Raw genomic sequence first — 16199 nt, forward strand, 5'->3', positions numbered from 1 at the left:
ACCCCCAGGTGGGGTGATTAATGCAGATTTTTCACTCTGGAACAATTGATCAGTGTCTGAAAGTGCCCAGAGCCACCTGCTCAGGTGTGGACATCTGGGCTGCAGGTGCTTCAGAATCACAGAATCACTGGGTTGGAACAGACCTCCAAGGTCATCAAGTCCACCCCACACCCTAACACCTCAACTGGACCATGGCACTGAGTGCCACATCCAGTCTTTTTTAAACACATCCAGGGATGGTGACTGCACCACCTCCCCAGGCAGAGCATTCCAACACTATTACTCTTTCCGAGAAAAACGTTTTCCATAATATCCAGTCTGTATTTCCCCTGGTGCAGCTTGAGACTGTGTGCTCTGGTTCTGTCAGTGCTTCTTGGAGAAAGAAACCAACCCCACCTGACCACAGCCACCTCTCAGGGAGTTGTAGAGAGTGATAAAATCACCCCCGAGTCTCCTTTCTCCAGGCTGAACAACCCCAGCTCCCTCAGCCGTTCCTCACAGGGTTTGTGTTCCGAGCCCCTCACCAGCCTCGTCTCCTCCTCTGGACGCGCTCGAACATCTCAACATCCTCCCTAAACTGAGGGGCCAGAACTGGACACAGCACTCAAGGTGTGCCCTCACCAGTGCTGAGTACAGGGGAACAATGACCTCCCTGCTCCTGCTGGCCACACCATTCCTGATCCAGGCCAGGATGCCATTGGCCCTCTTGGCCACCAGGGCACGCTGCTGGCTCATGTTCAGTCACTGCTCACCAGCACCCCCAGGTCCCTTTCTGCCTGGGCACTGTCCAGCCACTCTGTCCTGAGCCTGTAATGCTACAGGGGGTTATCGTGGCCAAAATGCAGGACTCAGCACTTGGATTTATTAAACTTCATCCCGTTGGATTCTGCCCATCCATCCAACCATTGCAGGTCTCTCTGCAGAGCCCTCCTACCTTCCAACAGATCAACACATTCTCCCAGGTTAGTGTCATCTGAAAATTTACTAATGAAAGAATCAACGTGGATAATCCCATCCTTGAAGGAAAACTGGGCTGTCTGGTGTCCACAGAGGGGCATCAGCAGCTCCAGAGCCAGAGGTGCTTTGTGTGACACTTGGGGACCCTCTGACCATCAGTCATCGCTGGTGCCATGGTGGCTCATCCTTGTGATGGATTTGAGATCCCTGAAACACAGTGGATTTCAGAATTCTGTTCTACCCCTTTTTTTCCCTCTGTTTTCTTCATTTATTTGGTGTGCCATGAGGAGCCCTGAGGGTTTTGTCTCAGGAGAGCAGAGGGAACATATTTACAGCCCTGTCACCCACAGGCTCAGAGTCAGAATCAGGGAAGGAGCACATCCCTCTCCACATCAGCCTGGATGTTCTCTGCTGCATTTGGGATAAACCCTTGGCTCCCACCACCGCAGTGGGGGCACAGGAGGAGCTGTAAATCCAAGAGAAAGAAGTTGAATTCCTTCTTCATGTCCTCACATCCTACTTTTTGGGGCTGTGTTGGAAAACAGCCTTCCAAAAGTAGGATTTTTTAATAATAAATGGGAGTAATGGCTTCTGCAAGTTGGCTTTTATTTTCCTTAAGCAGCGAAAGAAAGATAAGTGAATTTATGGAAGTGTTAAAGACAAGTCTTATTTAGTTATAAAGAATTGTCAGCAGAATGCAGTTGTTAACAAATCAGCCTCTGGAACTGGATTGTTTTAAAATTCATTCCCATTCCAAGTAAGGTTTACCTTAATTCCCATGTTTTTTGGATGTTTCAGCCTGCTGGAGCTCAGAAAGGTATAAAACATTAATTTATCCATGTGAATTTTTTTCCAGTGTGAGTGATATGTAACAGCTTGATGGACTGGATTAATATTTAAAAGCCAAGGAAAAATGTTCTTAATGTAGTGTAATCTGGGATTTCACTGGTGCTGGGACTTTCTCCCTCTCCAGGTTTACTTTATCTCCAGTGAGATTCCTCCAGGGTGTCTTCTGAAACAAATTTCTTTCAAACCAAAAGGGAATAAATATCAGATTTTTTTCTTCATTCTTAATTAACATGTGCCAGAATAAATTCATGATTTCAGGTATCCAAGCACAGAAAAGCAAATTTGCCATTTGTGTTTCTTCAAGCTCTGTGCTCCTTTCTAGGCATCTCACCTGATAAAGAAAAAAGTATGGATTTTATGTTTGGAAAATATATGGAATATACCAAAGTATGGCAATTAAAACAGTGATTGACTGGGGTTAAACGTGACCCAAAAGCAAAAATGTTTTGCCATTTTGATGTATTTATTCCCTTTGCCTCAGCAGGTAACACGTGGCCATGGGAGGAAACTACACACAGCCCAAATTCATCCTGCTGGGAATTACAGACACTCCCTGGGCACAGGCCCCTCTTTTTGGGCTCTTTCTGTTGATTTACGTTGTCACTTTGGCAGGGAACATCGGGCTGATGGTCTTGGTTTGGGTGGCTCCCAGTCTCCACACCCCCATGTACTTCTTCCTCTCCCACTTTTCCCTGGCCGACGTCTGCTATTCCACTGTCATCTCCCCCAGAATGCTCACGGATCTGTTGTTTGGGAATAAAGCCATTTCCTGGGCCGGCTGCGTGACACAGTTCCACCTCTTTGCTCTCTTTGTCACGGCCGAGTGTCACCTCCTGGCCGCCATGGCCTATGACCGGCACGTGGCCGTCTGCCACCCCCTGAGATACGTCCTGCTCGTGTCCCCCCGTGCCTGCTGGCAGCTGGTGGCCTGCTCCTACCTCGTGGCCTCCCTCAGCGCCCTCCTCTACACCGGCTGCACTTTTGGGGGCTCCTTCTGTGGGTCCCACCGCATCGACCACTTCTTCTGCGACGCCATTCCCGTGCTGAGGCTGGCGTGCTCCGACACCCGCGGCGGCGAGCTCGCCATCTTCGCCCTGGCCACCGCCAACGGGCTGGCCACCAGCGCGGTCATCCTGTTCTCCTACGGCCGCATCCTCCGCACCGTCCTGGGGATGCGCTCGGCACCCAGCAGGGCCAGAGCTTTCCACACCTGTGCCTCCCACCTGGCGTCCGTGTCCGTGTTCTACGGCACCCTGTTCTTTATGTACCTGCAGCCGGCATCCCGGCACGGCAGCCGGGACAAGGTGGCCTCTGTCTTCTACACCGTGGTCAGCCCCATGCTCAACCCTTTCATCTACAGCCTGAGGAACAAGGAGGTGAAGGCAGCGCTGGGGAAGTGCAGGACGAGGATGTTAAACCTCTGCCAGCATCAGAGAGGTGCAGCTCATGGCATCAGGGAATCCTGGAATGGTTTGGGTTGGAGGGGACCTTAAAGATCATCTGGTCCTACACTCCATTAACATTAATATTAACATTAACACCTTCCACTAGACCAGGCAGCTCCAAACCTCCTCCAACCTGGCCTGGAACTCTTCCAGGGATGGGGCAGCCACAGCTTCTCTGGACAGCCTGTGCCAGGGCCTCCCCACCCTCACAGGGAAAAATTTCTTCCCAGAATCCCATCTAAACCTATTCTCAGCTTAAAACCTTTCCCTGTTGTCCCGCCACTCCATGCCCTTGTGGAAGCAAACTGTTCCCCTAAAGCAAGAATAAAAAAATAAAATAATTGGATTTTCCCCTGATCCTTACAATTTTTCCACGGTTTCTCATATAACTCAATTGCAATATTTATCCTGGAGAAATAGACCCAAAAGTCACATATTCCTTGGAAGGAAACAGGAGTGGGAGCCTCAAACATGAATTTCCTTTACGGCCACAAGGCTGTCAGAAGAAATCACCCAGAGTGATTCCAGAATATTGCTCCAATTATTCCTCTCTTTCTCTTGGGAAGCATAAATCACGATTTTATTGATTTATAACATATTTTTCAACTCTGAATATGTAAATTTCTTGCAAGATTATTATCTTTATCCCTAAACTCCAATAAAATTCCTCATAATTTTAAGAGTCAAGTTGCTTGGGTGGGAGAGAGCATTTGGGAAGGGCAAGAGTATTTTAAAATTTGTTTGGTAAAAAAGTAAGATTAAAGGCTTTATAAATGCAAATTCCTGACTTAGAAGGATAAAAAGCTGATGCGAGTCAGGACCTCAAGATACACCTTGGAATATCAAGGGAAATGCAAGTGTCCAAGTGCCAAAACACAGAATGAAAACCTAAGAAGTGTTCAAGTGTTCCACCCAAAATTAAAGCACATGTCTGGTTTCCATAGGTGAAAGAATCCTTAACACCTGTTGGGAACTGTTTGGGTCTGGAAAAGGCCCTAAAAAAATCCCAAAACCAACAATTCTCCATATCATGGCCCAGTAAAAAAGGTACAGGGACGCCACAATACTGGGAGCAATCCTTCATCTTTTCTAATGGAAAAGACCCTCTACTTTCTGCTCATCCTAACGAATTCCAAAGGGTATTTGTTGTTTTTGAGGGCAAACTGAGTGCAATCCTGCAACTTTCTTTCACAATTCAGGTGGTCTGCATAAGCTCGGCAGATAATTCCCCCTCTTCTCCACACCCCTCATTTTGGTTGTCCCTCACCTGTTGACACCTTTGGGGGTGGGATGAATTCAGACTCTGCAGAGGGATAAGCCTTGGCTGCAGCAGGGAAAGGCAGAACCGGAAAACTTTTCCTTTGGTGTTGTGTTGTGTTGTGTTGTGTTGTGTTGTGTTCTGAGGAGTTACATGAGAATTCACTTCCATTTGAAAAGTAAATGGAGTAGTCTCCTTGTTCCCTGGGAAAAAAACAGCAGGAGAAGAGATGTTTTAGGTTCAGGGGAGAGTGGGAAAGGTGGATTTGGACCTGGATGAAGAAGTTGGAATTGATGTAATTAAATGAGAAAGGGCTTGGTAGGACAAAGATTTTGATATCAAAGTTGGGTGGGAAAGGACTTTAAAGCTCATCCCATTCCAAACCCTTGCCATGGGCAGGGACACCTTCCACTAGACCAAGCCCTGTCCAACCCTGGACACTTAAAGGGTTGGGACAGCCACAGCCTCTCCGGGCAACTTGTGCCAGGACCTCAGCGCCCTCACAGGGAAGGATTTCTTTCCTATATCCCAGGTAAACCCACTCTCCTTCAGCTTGAGATTTGCAGGTTTAAATGAAGAATTGAGAAAGCCCACAGTGAGGTCTGAGCTCCAGGGTCCCACCAGACAGGTGCTCACAGCTATTTCCACCACAAGGGATGCTGCTCCCATTCCCAGAGCAAGAAGTGATCCTGGGAGACCAACCACCCTTCAAGGGATCACCAGCTTAACAAGATCTTCTGGGCTTTGCCAAGAAAGTTTCTTAATCATCATCATGGAACTTCTCAGAGGACTTTTCAACAACTTCTTTCATTCTTCTTAATGAGCCATGAGAGATTAATTAATGCAGGAAAACAAGGAAAAAGCTTTCTACCTTGTTAAAGACAAAGTGAGCTTCCCCAGCTGCTTTGTTTGTCAGATCCAGGCCCTGGAGCCAAAAATCTGGAGAGTCAATGTGTTGGCATGGACTGTGTTAAGAAACCTTCAAGCCCATCCAGTGTCATCCCCTGTCATGGACAGGGACACCTTCCACTATCCCAGGCTGCTCTAAGCCCCATCCAACCTGGCCTCAAACACTTCCAGGGATGGGGCAGCCACAGCTTCCCTGGGAAACCTGGGCCAGGGCCTCAGCACCCTCACAGGGATGGATTTCTTCCCCATATCCAACCTAAATGCTGTCAGTGCAAAGCCATTCCCCCTTGTCCTGCCACTCCAGGTCCTTGCTCAGAGTCCTTCTGCAACTCTCCAGGAGCCCCTTTAGGCTCTGGAGGGGGCTCTCAGGTTTCTCCTCTACTGACTGAGCTCAGACTTGAGTTAATGCTGGCATTGGCAGAGCTGGGTTAACAATTGGGCTCCATGATCTTAGAGGGCTTTTCCAGCCTAAAGGATTCTGGTATTCTGTAATTGTTTCTACCCCATCTTTGCTCCTAGTCAGCATTCCTGCCTCTCCTTCTCTGCTCAGGTTCCCTGTAGTTCACACAGTTTGTTTTTCCTTCCTCTATGGCTCATGGTTTATTTTAGAGGGGAAATCACACAATTGCCCCAAAGTAAAGTAAGCAAAATTAATTTAGCAATAAAACCAAAATATGAACAAAACGCCAGCATAGGGAGCGATGGTTTAATCACACCATGATCCATAGGAGATGCCAGATGAGGGCTCTTTGCTCTTTGAGCAAGCTTGACCCTTGAGTTGGGTCACTGCCCATCCTGTGGTAGCCCACAGGAAATGCCCCTTGGAATGGATGACTTTGGAAGCAGCTCCTTCAACAGGAGACCTGCCCCAGTAAGTAAACACCATCAGTTCAGGAAGTTCAATGGAAGCCTGAGGGTTTATGTCCCACTTCTCTACATATATATATATGTGCAATTACATATATATCTATAAATTTATATGTATAAATATCTTAATATATATTTTTATGTATATAAAGGGAGTTTGTTTATAGAATTTCTTTACATATTTTCCCATAAAATAGATATAACTTTAAATATATACAAATTTGACCTTGAAATAAGTAATTGGCTTCTTGGCATCACAGGGAAGTAAAAAGAACTGGTGTAAGGAATGGAGAGTCAGGGTTTGGGAAACAGTTTGGGATTTAGAGAAGTGCTACATCTGCTAATTGGGAAGAAGGGAGAACACTTTAGAAACTCTCCTGCTGCGTTTTATTTTTACATCATCTGGGATATCGTGATGTCTAACAACCCAGAGAGTCAGATCCAGGTATCAGAAAGAGTCACAATCAGGTTTATGATAGCAAAGAGAAAAATTTATTTACATCCTAAAAGAAGGAAATGGTCACAGTAGCTGTAATCGGAATAGATTAAGAGTTCCTGGTCCTCAAGCTCTGCAAGTGGTCAAGAAGGGCTTGAATTCCTGAAATTAAAACATCATCAGGCAGCAAACACAAGAAAGGAAATCCTGTTTTTCAGCTGAATGTTTCCTCCCCATCAGTCTCCAGAGGCCGGCCTTCACCTCCTGGTTCCTCAGGCTGTAGATGAAGGGGTTCAGCATGGGTGCCACCATGGTGTAGAACACAGAGGCCACCTTGTCCCACTCCCGGGAGCTCCTGGAGCTGTGCCGGGAGTACATGGACAGGAGGGATCCGTAGAAGAGCACCACGACAGCCAGGTGGGACGCGCAGGTGGAGAAGGCTTTGCGCTTCCTCGCGGCCGAGCGCGCGCCCAGGACGGCAGCCAGGATGAAGGCGTAGGAGAGGAGGATGGCCAGGATGGTGGTGGCCAGGTGGAAGCCAGCCGTGATGAACATGCCCAGCTCGTTGGGTGCGGGGTCCGTGCAGGAGAGGGCGAAGAGCGGGGGCGCCTCGCAGTAGAAATGGTCGATGACGTTGGGGCCGCAGAAGCTGAGCCCCATGGCCGGGCCCGTGTGGAGAGCGGCGTTGGGGACCCCAGCCAGGCACGAGGCGGCCACCAGGAGCGTGCAGATCCCCGGGGACATGGAGACGGAGTAGTGCAGGGGCTGGCAGATGGCCACGTAGCGGTCGTAGGCCATGGCGGCCAGGAGGTAGCACTCGGTGGTGGCAAAGGCCACGTAAAAACAGAACTGCGTGAGGCACGCCGCGTGAGAAATGACCTTGTCCTCATCCAGGAGATCCCGGAGCAGCCTGGGAGTGATGCAGGAGGAATAGCAGAGGTCGAGGTGGAGCTGGGCAAGCAGCTGGATCAGCACCAGCAGCCCCACGTTCCCCACCCGGGTGATCCCATACATCACCAGGAACACCCCAAACAGCTCAACCTGGACATTGCCCTGCTCAGAGAATCCCAAGAGGACGAAGTGAGCGTTGGGGCTTCCATTCCCTTCCGCTGCCATCCTAACACAGGTGCTGTGGGAAAGCTGAGATGCAGGGTCAGGATATTCCTGCTTTCTGCACAAACACGTTATATAAATGCGTGTTTTTATCAGCAAACGCAGCCTGGAGATGCAGGAGCTGCACAATTTACTGTTTGGTTCAAAACACATTTTAAAGTAGCCAAAGTTCACTACTGAGTTTGTTTTTAATGGTTTTAGTTTGGTTTAGTCACTGATTGGTTTTGATAAATTATTTTGCACTTTGAAAGGTTTATTACACCTCCTGAAGAAGTTAAGGAGGTGGAATAAACTCATCACATTCAAATTTATCCAGTAATTTATCCTGACTTTAGAAACCATTATGAATCCGAAATACAAACTGAAAACAACAAAAACCACCTGAAAATAAACCCCAAAACCCATTGGTTTAAAAGGAGACAAAGCACTGATAAGAGATCAGGACATCTTTAAAATTTTCTTTAGGAGAGTCAGAACAAATAAAAATAAAACAAATTTCTTCCCTTCCTTCCCGTGAAACTGAAATTCAGGTTCAAATAGGAGATTTAGGGTATTAAAAAAAGAACATTTTAATATGGTGATACTTGTGCCATTCCTCTGAAAATTGTGGAGAAACAAAAGGGTTTTAAAAGTCTGGAGGCCTCAAAAATGCTGTGGTGCCATGACGAGCCAGGGAATTCATTAAGGTACTGATAATACAGTTCAACTAAATAGAAATAAATGTATATAATTTGGGAAACAATCCAGGTAGTGCTGCTATGAAATTATTGATCTCCAAGGCCAGGTTGGACAGAGCTTGGAATAACCTGGACCAGTGCAAGGTGTCCCTGCCCATGGATCATCACTGGAGGGTCCACATGGTCCTTTCTAACCTAAACCATGGATTCTGTGATAAATTCCTGGGTTTCACCTCAGAGACCCTGAGCTTAGATGATTATTTATTATGGGTAAAACTCACCTGTTTCCTCACATCTCAGGCCCTTTTTGCTTGATCGGATTTTATCTCCCAGATCAAAATTTCTAAGGACAAATAAACCCAGATTTCTCCCAGTAATTGTGTGGAAGACAGGAATAATTTGCCCTCACAAAGAACATCAAAACTTGAGCAAAAATGTTTGTAGTCTTCATTCACAGGAACACCAAGGGGTTTGTCACTGCCCAGCCCAGGAGGAGGAAACTTCCCTTGGGAATAGATAACTTCAGAAGCAGCTCTGTAAGGAGGAGACCTGTACTAATAAATAAACACAATTAGGTAAATAAACTCAATTAGTTTCAGGAAGTTAAATGGCAGCTTGAAAATTTATTTCCATACATATATATATATATATATATATATATATATATATATATATATATATGAAAAAATAAATATAAATATAATTAAATATATGAACATTTTAATACATAAAATTAATATAGAGGATATATACAGTTATAATTACTAAACACATACAAATGTTTTCCTAATGTATAATTTTATTTTATATATCACATATCATTTTATATATTTAAATTTTATATATATTTAAATTTATCTCTTGGAATATATAAATTATTTCCTGGGATCACATGGAATTAAAAGGAACTGGTGTAAGAAATTGAAATTCAGGGACTGAGAGACAGCACAGGGTTTAGAGAAGGGTTGCAATTGCTAATTGGAATGAAAGGAAAACTCTGCAGGAACTCTTCCTGCTGCAATTTATTTTTACCTTTTCTTGTGATAATGGTGAGCTGAATTTAAGACTTTTAAGCTCAAACTTACCCTTCAGTCAATTTGCCCAGAGTGTGCCTCCTAATTCTGCTGATATGAGGAATATTCATCCAAAATTTGAGTTAGGAATGAAGGTTCAGATGTACTGGAGTACATGTTTTGCCACCAGGAAGGACCTTTGCAATTTCCTGGAGTTATTTGTTGTTATATTCCATAAAAACCTTCATGGAGAGTCTCCTGCTTCTGCAAACACTTGGGAAGGACAATTTTCCCCAGCGAGCAAAAAATTATCTCAAAACCTCTTAAAATTTCAGCCTCTATGATTAATAAGATACTCACAGGTCCTTGAGCTGAAGTCCACAAGCTCCATCGGTCTGGCCAAAACCAGGAAGTTTTCGTTTCCATCCTCTAACGTGGCTGGAATATTTAAATTTACCCCATCCCCACGCGACCAATTACCACAGTGTCTCTGAGGCACCTGAACACAGAAGGAGCCTCCCCCAAAGGCCCTGGGATCCATCCCGAGGTTTCTCCCTGCAGTTTCAGGGATGGGATGCTCACAGTACCCCAGAATTGATGCCTGGAGGGCCTGGGCGATGCCATTTGTGAGCACAGAGCTCTCAAGAGGAAACACCAAAACAAGGATTTTTGCTAAAGGCTTGAATTTGAAAGGTTTTAAATTTTTTCTCTTTTCAAGATCAGCTGGACAAAGTAATTGAATGGTTTCTCAAACTATTATTCAAATATTGAATTTTTCTTCAAATATTTTTTGTATTGCCAAACAATGGTTGTAAGGACCTGGAGCAAAAACAGTTGCTCTGGGTCTTGTGTTTTAAATGCCTTCATGTTTTATTACATAATTATGGGAGGTTTATGTTTAAAATAAAAGATTAAAAATAATATTTAGTACTATTTAAAGAAAAAATGTACAATCTTTTCTGCACCTAAATTAGGCAGTGTCCTGAGGGTGGCAGGGATGAGCAGAAGGGTGAGAGAACAGCAGGAGTTACATAAGGAAGAACCAGTTCGTGGTCCTGATCACAGAGTCATGTAATTGGTTAGGTTGGAAAAATCCCCTAGGATCACCAAGTCCACCCATTTCCACAGCACTGCCAAGGTCACCAGTAATCCATGTCTCCAAGTGCCACATTCACATGACTTTTAAATCCCTCTGGGGATGGGGACTCCACCACTGCCCTGGGCAGCCTGATCCAGGGCTGGACAGTACTTTCCATGGAAGAGTTTTCCCTCTATCCAACCTAAACCTCCACAGTGCAACTTGAGGATGTTGTCCCCACATCTGTGGAGATGTGAGTTGAGGACCTTTGGGGTCCCTGCCATGGTGGCTGAGCACAGCTGATAAAAGAGGAACAGGAGCATAAGCAGCTCAGGGGGTTTATCCAGGAAGCCAGACTAAATAATAACCAGGGAATTATCAGCAAAATTTGGGGGAACAGAGGATTCAGTTGACTGACCCTGAGTGCCTGTAAGTTTTGTGTCAATAAATCAGCAGACTACTTTGATCCTGCCTTCATTTAATCCAACTGAGCAGCTTTTCCTACATCCCAAGTTGTTCTGTGCCTCTAGGAGAGTGCCATCCCTCTGGATTGTACCATGAAATGTGAAATCACCTGGGTGATGAATGTGAAATCTCATCAGGGTGAGATAATGCACTGATTGGAAGGTTAGGGTTTTTTCTTCACAAATGCAATGCTTGTGCACAAAAACATTAACACCAAATATGTCAGAGTATTCTGGAACTGTTCGGGTTGGAAGGACCCTCAAAGCTCATTCAGTTCCAACCTCCTGCTATGGGCAGGGACACTTTCCAGTAGACCAGGCTGCTCTAAGCCTCATCCAAACACCAGATCTGGAATGATACTGTTATTTTCAGCTGATATTGAATCAGCCAGCACATCATCCAAATCAAAGTGCAGAAGGCCCCAAAAATGTCTCTCTGACATGTTTCACAAAAATCCCAGGGTATCACCCACATCTCCATTGTATCTGGCCACAAAGTTAAAACATCCAAGGCTTATTTTGTTTTCCTGAGTCTCTTCCAAGCCTCCTTCACCTCCTGGTTCCTCAGGCTGTAGATCAAGGGGTTCAGCATGGGGGTCACCACAGTGTAGAGCACAGCAGCCCATTTATCTACTCCCCTGAAGGAGTGTGACCTGGGGATTAAGTACATGAAAATCAACGCCCCATAGAAGGTGCTGACAGTGGTGAGGTGGGAGGTACAGGTGGAGAAGGCTTTGCGCTTGCCCTCAGCTGAGCTGATGCTCAGGATGGTGGAGATGATGGCCACGTAGGACGCCAGGACCACCAGGATGGTGGGAACACCGAGCAAAGACGAAGCAGTCCTCAGGATGATGAGGCTGAGGGTGGTGTCAGAGGTGGAGTGCGAAATCAGCACGGAGATGTCACAGAAGAACAGATGGATGGTGCTGGAGCCACAGAAGGACAAACTGGACATGCCAATGGCTTGTCCCACGCCGTTGGTCAGCCCGAGGAGGTAGGACCCAGTCACCAGGTGGGAGCAGCGCTCTGGGGACATGACAAGGGGGTAGAGCAGGGGGTGGCAAATGGCCACGTATCGGTCATAGGCCATCATAGCCAGCAGGAAGCACTCAGTGACCAGGAACAGGTCAATAGTGAACACCTGAGCCATGCACCAGGCATAGGCCATTCCCTTCTTCCCCAACAAAACCCCAGCCAACATCCTGGGGGTGATAATGGTGGAAGTGCAGAGGTTCACAAAAGCCAGGTTGCCCAGGAAATAATACATGGGGGAGTGGAGCAGGGGGCTGGCTCTGATCAAGGTGATCATCCCCAAGTTCCCCAGGATGGTGACAAGGTAGGTGAGCAGGAATAGCAGGAAGAGGGTGACCTGAGTTGCAGGGTCCTCGGTGAATCCTGCCAAGCTGAACTCAGTTGCCTGGGTGCAATTGCTTCCTGGCATTCCTTCAAAGTGTGCTGTCTGTGTGAATTCCTTCCTGAAGGCTTCTTCCAGTTGAAAACCCTCTTTGCAGTGGGATGTGCTTGGAGACAATCCTACAAGATCTAAAACAAGAGTTTAGGCACAGAATGATCAGATAGTGCTGGGTGGAAGTCATGGCATGGGTAGGGAGAAGCTGCAGGTTACAAAACCCTGAGGAGCTTTACCTTGCTGCTCCCCTGTGTGTGTTCAGTCTGGGACTTTGAAATCATCCAGCACAACCCTAAACATGGAAAAACCCAATAAAAGCTGTAAAAGCACAGAATTGATTATTCATCCTTGTGTTGGCATCTGCCAACCACCTGCTTTGTCTGTCTTCTCCATAGAATCCTGGAAAGGTTTGGGTTGGAAGGGACCTTGAAGACCATCTCATTGCACCCCATGCCATGAGAAGGGACACCTTCCACTAGACCAGATTGTTCCAAGCCCCATTCAGCATGGTCTTGAATGCTTCCAGAGAAGGGGCTCCAAAACTTCCTGACTATGAAGTCTCCCCTCCCTTCTAATGCATTGGTTTGGTTCTAAAAAGATTTTCTCAGCTCTTTACCCTGTTCCTGCAGTCCTCAAACAAAAATGTACAACACCCAAACCTGAGCAATCTCCTCCTGAAAATATTTCTTCTGGGAAAAAAAAAAATAAAATCACCTTTTGGACATGCCTTATATCAGCAATAGTAAGATCCATAAGTGTTCCTTACAGGAAGGTTTCCAGTCCTCATCCAGGAGCCCTCTGTGGTCAGTGAGAAGTATCCAGAGCAAGTGTTCCAATGGGGTGTCCTCACCACACATCTGCTGCAGATCACCTGGATTTGGTGTTAAACCCAGAGTATGATGAGGAGCTGGAGCCCAGGAGCCTCCAGGTAGGAGCTGATATTAAGACTGAAGCTGTTTCTTCTTTGAAAGAGAAAACAACAGGAAATGGGTGGCATGCAATGTCCTTGCTCCTGGTTCTCCGGGATGAACATTCCCTACATCTCTGCACTCTCCCTGCTTCCCTCCTGATGCTCTTCAAGGCAGATATTAAAGTGCTCTGCAGGTGAGTTTAAAAATATACCAACATGAGCAAAGACCTTTTACCACATAGTTTGGGGATTTAGAGGCTCTTGGAGCCCCAGGAGAGTGACAAAGCCCAAAGCAGGTTGTTACCTCTTCTCTGAGCTTCTGAGTTTGGAGGTGATTACACAGAGGAGATGATCTTACCCTGAGTAAGCCACAGGGCTTTGGGGATTCCTCAGAGTACCCACAGTGCAAAACCCCACCTGTTGTGTCCAATTTTTGACTATTTCAGAGATTTTCAGCTCTACAAATACCATGTTTGGCCTTATGACACCAAGGAGCTGACAGGGACTTCATTGGTGGACCACAGTCCTATGGGAGCCAGTATCCATCAGCACTTCCAGTCACCAGAGATGATGAGCCACCTTTCTACCCACTGTAAATTCCTTAGACACAAACCACAGCTCACCTGTCTCATCCCTGGAAGTGTTCAAGGCCAAGTTGGAGCGATCAGGTCTAGTGGAAGGTTCTTCTGCTCATGGCAGGGAAGTGGAACAAGACGAGCTTTAAGATCGCTTCCAACCCTAACCATTCCAGGATTCCATCCTGGAACACTGGCTGCAAGAATCCAGGAGAATCACAGAATATGCTGAGTTGGAAGGCATCCACAAGGATCATCTTGTCCAACTTTCAGCCCTGCGCAGGACCATCTCCAAGAGTCACATCATGTGCCCAGGAGCATTGCTCAAATACTTTCTTGAACTGTGTCTGGCTGCTGCTGTGATCACTGCTCTGGGGATCCAGTTCCAGTGCCCTACCACCCTCTGGGGGAAGAACCTTTTTCTTACATCCAACCTAAACCTTTCCTGACACAGCTTCAGGCCACTCCCTTAAGTCCTGTCACAGGGGAGATGAGTGCCTGCCCTCCCTCTTCCCCTCATGAGGAACTTGTAACTTCCATGAGGTCTGACCTCAGCCTCCTCCAGACTCAACAGACCAAGCACCCTTAACTGCTCCTCATACAGCTTCCCCTCAAGGCCCTTCACTATCCTCATTGCCCTCTTCTGGACACTCCAATGGTTTAATGTCTGCCTTGTCTTGTGGTGCCCAGAACTGCCCTCAGGACTCAAGGTCACCCAGTGGGTTACCTTGTCATAAAAGGAAATCAGGTTTGATAAGCAGGACTTTCCCCTCGTGCTGGCTGTGACTGATGATTGCGCTGTCCTCCAAGTGTTTTTCAATGGCTCCCAGATTCACCTTCTCCATGACTTTCCCAGGCACTGAAGTGAGACTGACAGGCCTGTAGTTTCCAGGGTCCTCCTTCCTGCCCTTCTTGAGAACTGGGACAACTTCCAGTCAGCTGGAACCTCTCCAGATTCCCAAGACCACTCAAAAAAGTGAGAGAGGTTTTTTGGTGACATCAGCAGCTCTTTGAGGATTCTTGGATGAATCCCATCAAGCCCCACGGTTTTGTAGGGATCCAGCTGGAGCAGCAGCTCCCATACAATCTCAAGCCTGTCTTGTTACCAGAGGTTCTACAAGGCAAAGATCCCACTTCTGTGCTAGATCCAAGCACAGAATGGGAGCAGCTGCCTTTAACTGATGGGGAAAAGAAAATGCCCAGTTTACAGGAACAGACAGTGCACAAAAATCAACAAAGACCTCACCTTTTGATTTGGGAATTGGCATTCCCCTGAACAGGAATAGGTATTGCAATGCCACAGGCTCCAAATCTGGTTTCCAGCAGAAGCAAAGGTCTGAGTTGAAAGATGTCTCTGGATCTCAGATTTCCTGTGCCTGTGATGGGAACAGCCACAGGACTGGGAACAGTTCCACCTAACATGCAGCAGACCCCCAGTGGAATAACAGACCAACATTGATGTTTTCAGTCTCTGAGTGACACCAACTTCAAAACTTCCATCTCCTGACCTTTGGGGCTCCCTAGAAAAAGAAATACTTTTGATAAGAGCATGGGTAGCTAAACATGTCCTCAGGCAGACACACAGGCTGGTCCCACAGCCTTGTAGCTCTGTCAGACACTCATCACACCTCAAGTTTCCCTCTAGGATAGCCAGTTACACTGGGTACATTTACATTCCACCTTGGACACCTCACCAATTTCCACGGCACAGTCAGAAGGCATTTACTCAGCTGAAGGGAGGCAGGTGGTACAAGAGGTTTCTGCAGCTGTAAAGTTCAGCAAGTCAGACCAACCCACAGGTGTCCAAACCCAGGGATGGGTTCCTGCCACAGCCTGGGCTGGGAAACAGATGGGGAATCCTTTAACTTCTGCAAGGAGCAAGGGATAATTGTTGTTTTAACACTTCCTGGTTGGGGTGCAGTTACATCCGCCCTGCAGAGTGAGAGAAATAGAGATAGAAATATGAAACTGCAGTGCCAGGCTGTATGGAAAAATCAAATACAGTCTGGCTAAGGTGTGCCTGCAGCTTCCCCCTGGGCTGGAAACACACCAATGCATTAAGGAAAGGAAGGGATGCAGAATTAAATGCTCCTTTGACACCATGGCATGTCAAAACCTTTTCCAGAGGCTGGAAAGAATTTCTAGTTTACAGAACTTTGCAAGAGATTCTCCTTTTGTTCTTTTATTTTTCCAAACAATGCCAAGCAGAGAGATAGCCATGGACCAGGGATGAACACCCT

At 46.6% G+C, this 16199-nt stretch overlaps 3 protein-coding genes across 3 annotated transcripts; 1 reads left to right on the forward strand and 2 right to left on the reverse strand.

Annotated features, from left to right (window-relative positions):
• Window positions 1-2303: 2303 nt before the first annotated feature.
• LOC134044780 (olfactory receptor 8J2-like) lies at window positions 2304-3299 on the forward strand. The gene has a single exon (XM_062494162.1). The coding sequence runs from the start codon at window positions 2304-2306 to the stop codon at window positions 3297-3299; it is 996 nt and encodes a 331-aa protein (XP_062350146.1).
• Window positions 3300-5225: 1926 nt separating this feature from the next.
• On the reverse strand, window positions 5226-7837 carry LOC134044781 (olfactory receptor 5AR1-like). Its single transcript, XM_062494163.1, has 2 exons — window positions 6984-7837; window positions 5226-5274 (listed from the first exon to the last, which is right to left on the reverse strand). The coding sequence occupies exons 1-2, from the start codon at window positions 7835-7837 to the stop codon at window positions 5226-5228; spliced, it is 903 nt and encodes a 300-aa protein (XP_062350147.1).
• Window positions 7838-11580: 3743 nt separating this feature from the next.
• On the reverse strand, window positions 11581-12507 carry LOC134044835 (olfactory receptor 5G3-like). The gene has a single exon (XM_062494268.1). The coding sequence runs from the start codon at window positions 12505-12507 to the stop codon at window positions 11581-11583; it is 927 nt and encodes a 308-aa protein (XP_062350252.1).
• Between the last annotated feature and the right edge of the window lie 3692 nt (window positions 12508-16199).

The sequence above is a fragment of the Cinclus cinclus genome, chromosome 6 (genome assembly GCF_963662255.1).
Source record: "Cinclus cinclus chromosome 6, bCinCin1.1, whole genome shotgun sequence".
Lineage (NCBI taxonomy): Eukaryota > Metazoa > Chordata > Aves > Passeriformes > Cinclidae > Cinclus > Cinclus cinclus.

Coding starts and splice junctions, on each gene's coding strand:
- LOC134044780 (XM_062494162.1), top strand. CDS start 2,304: ATGGGAGGAAACTACACACAGCCCAAATTCATCCTGCTGGGAATTACA.
- LOC134044781 (XM_062494163.1), bottom strand. CDS start 7,837: ATGGCAGCGGAAGGGAATGGAAGCCCCAACGCTCACTTCGTCCTCTTG. Junction 5,275..6,983: donor TACAGCCTGAGGAACCAGGA/GGTGAAGGCCGG, acceptor TCCATGATGATG/ATTAAGAAACTTTCTTGGCA.
- LOC134044835 (XM_062494268.1), bottom strand. CDS start 12,507: ATGCCAGGAAGCAATTGCACCCAGGCAACTGAGTTCAGCTTGGCAGGA.